Source organism: Mya arenaria, chromosome 1 (genome assembly GCF_026914265.1).
Source record: "Mya arenaria isolate MELC-2E11 chromosome 1, ASM2691426v1".
Lineage (NCBI taxonomy): Eukaryota > Metazoa > Mollusca > Bivalvia > Myida > Myidae > Mya > Mya arenaria.
In genome coordinates, this window is record NC_069122.1 from 20,413,984 (window position 1) to 20,419,983 (window position 6,000).

Genomic DNA, 6,000 nt, shown 5'->3' on the forward strand with positions numbered 1-6,000 from the left:
ATTAAAAATCTATTTTGTACTTTTCAAAAACATTCTTTCATGGAATGTGTTAATAAAAGATGTTGTCAATATTTCAAAGAAAACTTAAAATTCTAGTACAAAAAAATAAACTTGAGTAGTTGTTAAAAAACAATGAATTGTACACAAGTATATTTATTTTCTCCGTAAAATCTAGACCAAACATTTTAATCATCATATTAAAAGATATATGTGTTTTTAAAAGGTTTAAAAACTTTAACATATACTTTTTTCAATACATGTTGATGCAATGTGACAAAAACAAATTGAAACTGTGATTGAGATTTGACTTAAGTATATTCACAATATTTCAGCCAAGAGAAGTGAAACAGCAAATTCGAGAAAATGACAATGATTCCATTCTACATTTTTCAAAATAAAATCTAAATGAAGCTGAAACAGGAAACCATGAGTAACCCATGCTCCCCCCCCCCCCCCATTTAACTCCTTGTGTTGTTTTATGGTAAAATACTTTTGCTTTCTTCAATGGTAAATTAATGACCCATACTGACATTGGGGCACTGAAATTAGAAACTCTAAGCAGCATTAAACCAGGGTTTAATATAAACTTCATGAACAAAGTCAGTACTTTAAACCAGACTAGGCTTTCAATTGTCATACAGTGTGACATGTGTTTACATGACATTGTGTATTATTTTCATCCCATATAAATGGACATTTAGATTTTTGTGTCAAAATATGTCCCTTTGGCCAAAGAAAAATGGTTTGGTTAGGGTTACATCCTTTTCAAAAACAGGTAGGATAAGTACTCACCATAGTCTGTTTTTATTATTAATAGGCTTTATGTAAGAACATTATTGTCATCATTGGCAAATTGTGATAAAGTAATCTTCTGTACTTCTAAAAAGGTTTTAAACTACATACTTAAACAAACACACAAAAAATAAAATTATAATGTCTGTTCAGAAAACACCAAATCTCCCATACAAAAGTGGTCAGGTCCATTTTTATAAAAAAAAAAATTTAAACATAAAATCAAAGATTTTTTTTTTGAATTGGGAAAAAGTATGCTTTCACTGCTTTAACCCTTGGGAAAAGGCATAGTATTGACTCAAATTGGACAGCAGAAAAGCACTATATATTCATAATTCTGACCCACACAGACACAGCTAACTCACCTTGTCCATGTGTGATGTATACAACCACCAGTAGAACTACAACTGCTCCTTTAAGCTTCCACATTTCAACTGAAAATAAATTATATGCACATGACCATCACGTATGTAATTTCAGGTGTAATATAAAATATTACCATATTAGGTGTACACTGTTACAGTATCTGAGTAATTCCATTGTTCTGAGTCTGTCAAAATTGCTAATCTCTGAAAAACCTCATTCTGATAGACCAGGCAGCTAAAGGGCTCATAACATTTCAGAGAGGGGATTTGGGGGCGCTTTAGGCCCCCCATTGGTCATCATTCAAAGGGGCAAAGCACTTGCTTTAAGAAGCCCTTTATACTTGAAGCAAATGGGAGATTGTCAATACTTACAACACATACAGAAACAATCAAATCCAACCAGTTACCTTTTTTTAATCATTTAAAATGTTTTTGAATTATTTTTGTTGTTGTTTTTTTCCAGTGGGGGAGGTGTCTGTGACACCAAAATGTTGGCTCTGTCAGATTTTGAAGTTCAGGAGTCCATCAGACTCTGAAGACAGTAACAATGACTGCGATTTGGATCTAAACAGCTGGTAATTATTACTCCTGAATATTGCTTGACTGTTTGATTATGTTAGATAAATCATATATGCCCCAAAACAGTTTCCAAAGTTGTATATTTATCTTAAGCTTCAATGCACAATGTACAAATGATGGAAGATCTATATAAGTATTCTTGGGAGTTTCTGAAAACTTTCTATATATTTCTATATATATTATATATAGCTATACTTTCTTATATTGTTTTGAAGCTTATACATGTACTTCTCTATTTTTCTAGGACAATGAATTTTTCTTTATGCACTGGACTCCTTGATATGGACATGGTCTCCTATCATTTCTAAGTGGGATACCCCTGCTTCAAAACAGCGAGTGTCTAACACTGGGCACTAATCTCCCCTGACTACATATGGAAAATATTGGAAAAACAAAGGGCAGTTATTGTATCCCTGAATTGCCCTTCTGTACCCTGTAACTTGTCAAAACCTTTGAAAAACACTGAGAGTCGCTTGCACTTTTATTTGGCTGATCTGCTGATACCAGACACCCTAAATAAAAACCATTTGTTTGCTGGTCATGACCATACATGTGATAATTTCTTGGGTCGATTCCGGGACACCCATCGTAATGTCAACGCACACTAGGGCGGTCCGGGGGCATGCCCCCCCGAAAATTTTTTTAAATGGGGAACGTCTGTGGTGCATTCTATAGCATATCTGGGGCTATTTTAGTCGTTTTTAACGTCGGGAGAATGTACCTATTTTGACTTCCAAGACGTATTTTTTACTTGACATGGTTGTTTTTTTTTCTGCATTTTCTTGAAAAAATAAAACCACCAGATATTTTCCCAGGCTTTAAATGAAGTGCTAACCAGGAGGATATGCAGTCTACTTTCGGTTTCATCAAAACAGGAAATAAACAACTATACGGGCACCTGTTTTCCCGCGCTTTTGAGAACATGCGTTACAAAATATTTATCTTTTCATCACATTTAAAACGTTTGCAATTTATGACACACAATATTTTTCAGACGATAAAGAAGATTTTCCAGTCGATGAGCTTTTTTCCGTTTGGAGATGCATATAATTTTGATAGAGACGTGTCAACAATCGGCTGTATAAAGCGATCACGTGACTTACCATGGTCACGTGATTAAAGCACTCTATATAACCACCTGTAAACCCCATATCGTCAGTTTTATTTCGGCGTAAAAATACACACGATAGTTCGGAAAAAAGGTCAAAACACTAAAATTCCTTATGGACGCATAAGTTGTTAAAAGTATAATGACGTATCGACTTTGAAATTTGAAAGGAATATGGGATGTTTTCCGTGTTTTAATTTTGTTTTTTTTACTCATTTTGTCACTTTCTTTGAACTTACCTTCATGCTCGTTTGTTGGTAAAATGTGTGAAAAATATCAATTCATTAATTAAAAGCTATCATTCATAAGACCAAACAAATCCATATGAAAACAATGAATTTGTATACAAGAACCCTCCCCCACTCGTTAAGCACAACAATAGGCCGATAGATCAATTATCGGGTGATTGACGATGACCTCGACGACACACGTACCAATTAACGGATTAGTGTCAACATGTCCTGTGTTTTACGACCAGTGTCCCGGACAGGCAAAATAGCTGACTTACATTGGTAAAATTAAGATAATCGATTCAGATTCCAAGATTATTATTTTTTTTCGTTTTTTTTATGACTTTCCGGGACAAACATGCACCCTCCGTGACTCCGTGACAGAGATACGATTTCCGGGACAATCCGGGACGTCCGGGACGTTATCACATGTATGCATGACAGTAAAAAATAAGCAGGACTGACGAAAGCAAGTAAACGAAAAACACTGAGAGGCCCTACATTTTATTCGGCCGATAGGCTGATACCAAGCATTCTGATTACAATACCATTGGTTCGCTGGTCAGGCAGCAAAAAATAAGCAGGACTGACAGTGCTCCAGCCAGGATTTGAAAAGGGCAGGGTGCTAGGTTAAAAAGGGCACTTTCAATGAGCCTTGATCAAGCACTTGCAAGGGCCAATGTTGGATTCTTATTGTGTATTTGTTGTAAATACTTTCAATCCTAATAGTTAGTTATGAATACCTTAGCTGTTTTCTTTAATTTAGTGTCAAAACTATTTATGTTTATCATTTTCATACTTATTTCTGAAAATTGACCCTGTCAAACAAAAGGGCACAGCAGGGTGAAGTAAAGGGCAGCAGGGTGCTGGAAAAGGGCAGCGGGGTGCCCCACCCTGCTATTTAGGCCTAGCTGGAGCACTGGACTGACGAAAGCAAGTAAACGAAAAGCTTTTTGAAAATGCTTTGAAATCTCTTATATGGCTAATAACATCTTTTTCATAAAAAAAATATTCTGAAGTCTATTGCATAGACTGTGGTCCGTAGTCTGTGCAACATATTTGGTTTGACTGAGCTGTCTGGCTGAATCTTACCTGGTAACCATAATATAAACCATGCAAACTGCAAGGCAAAGCAATATCAGTAGAGTAGCTGACTTTAAATATTCGATACTTACATATAATGAAATCAAGTTTTTAAAACAGACATCAGAAAGTTAAAAAAAAGTGTCAGTCGGTATGACAGCCTCTAAAAGAAATTTTTCGGTTTAACTTAAATTTTAACATCACCCTTTTTTCACTGAAGCCTTGCAGGTGCCCTTCAAGTATATATATATTCCCATAATATTCATGCCTGTAGTGTTTTATGTGAAAATGTGGGATATAATTGTACTGACTGAGACATGTACTAAAAATTATGAAAAACATAGTCTACATTGTTCACATTGTTCACAAAGTCCGAAATCGAACGATTATTCCTAGCTATTTTAGATAGATCACGATCTTTTTGCACAAGGTTCCGTTTAGAGGAAGGCATCACTAGAACTTAATATCGTATTACGTACGTACAAGTAGTGTTATCTATCAGACTTAAATCCAATATATGGGACAGTAATTCACATTTTCTTACCTTTTCCTTATACCTTTCCTCAACTCCATTTTCGTCTTTTAGCGAGTGTAAGTAATTTAAAAACATTAAAAAGTAGCCGAGGTAATTCGGTCTAATTATCGTTATTTAACCTCATTATAAATCTATTTCATCTCTCCCCAGCTCTATCATTAAATACCGCTTCGATAATTACTTTCCTAACTTCTTAATTCTGTCTACGGCATCAAACAATATATGCCGACATGTTGTTCACACTTATACCGCTATACGCTATTAGTACAGCATTAACACCGGGAACCACGCTTAAAGCATATAGCGTGCTGTGTGTATCGATTTTTTACACGCGCTAGTTGTAAACAAGCCAGTGACAGACACATGCTGTGCATAATTGCTGATTATCGAGTGTCAATCAAGGCAGTTGATGGGATTAAAACAGCGTGGCGCTAATTAGGTTGAATAGGGGCAGCGTGGGGGACCGGAAATAGGGCAGGGCGGAGCGCCCCGCTATTTCGCTCTAGAATAATCCCTAGAACTGATATAAAATAACGTAATCTGGTAACATTTATTGTTTATGTGATATTTTTTAGATGCTAAATGCTTTAACCCAGAATCTCGATCGGAATAACTACCCACTTTTGATACTTAACAATTTGTACGTGAAGGATTTGCCATACCAAAAATCTTTAAAAAAAAACGTAAACGTACAATTATTTGGACTAACAAAGCTACCTACCAGTACCTCTGTAAATCGACAAGAAACAGTATACAATTGTACAGTTTTTAAAAAAAATACAATAATCAGTTATATGAATAAATATTCCAACTTATTGCACCTGAAAATATCCACAATTATGTCTTTGTTTACCATAAAATGACTCACAATATGCCCAATCCTACAAATATGGCGAGTAAAATAACTAGGTCACCCGGAAGTACAAAAACATTTAGCAATAACGGTCTTCGGATAAAACGGTTTCGCAACGTTCGATTGATTCCTAAACTGGTACCCTTCATCTTTTTTCTCTAAAATGATTATATATTTTTTAACACCTCTACGCCGACGACTGCCATCTTTAACGTTCCATCAAAATTTCAAAGGGACCTCGGCACACTGGGAGCAGGATTTTTCAACCCCAAGACTTCAACCCCTTCTCAAAACGAAGACTTTTCGACCCCTATTTTAAAGACCTTTCAACTCCTATCTCTTTGACCTTTTTAACCCCTATATCAAAGACTTTTCAATCCCTATTATTTTTTCCAGCCAGATGTTGTTGTTTTTTCATTGTATTTTTGTACGACTATGGCAAATTACAAGTACAG

At 35.5% G+C, this 6,000-nt stretch overlaps 1 protein-coding gene across 10 annotated transcripts in view; it reads right to left on the reverse strand.

Annotated features, from left to right (window-relative positions):
* LOC128232290 (integrin beta-PS-like) overlaps nucleotides 1-5,627 on the reverse strand; it is a 45,515-nt gene extending 39,888 nt beyond the window's left edge. For 5 of the 10 annotated variants that reach the window (XM_052945810.1, XM_052946381.1, XM_052945970.1 and 2 more), the window contains exons 1-2: nucleotides 5,514-5,599; nucleotides 1,158-1,226 (exon numbers count right to left, since the gene is read on the reverse strand). In XM_052945810.1, coding sequence (XP_052801770.1) covers nucleotides 1,158-1,221 — 64 coding nt within the window. In that variant the 5' untranslated portion in view covers nucleotides 1,222-1,226; nucleotides 5,514-5,599. The other 5 variants (XM_052946534.1, XM_052946051.1, XM_052946458.1 and 2 more) reach the window with 3 other exon arrangements.
* Between the last annotated feature and the right edge of the window lie 373 nt (nucleotides 5,628-6,000).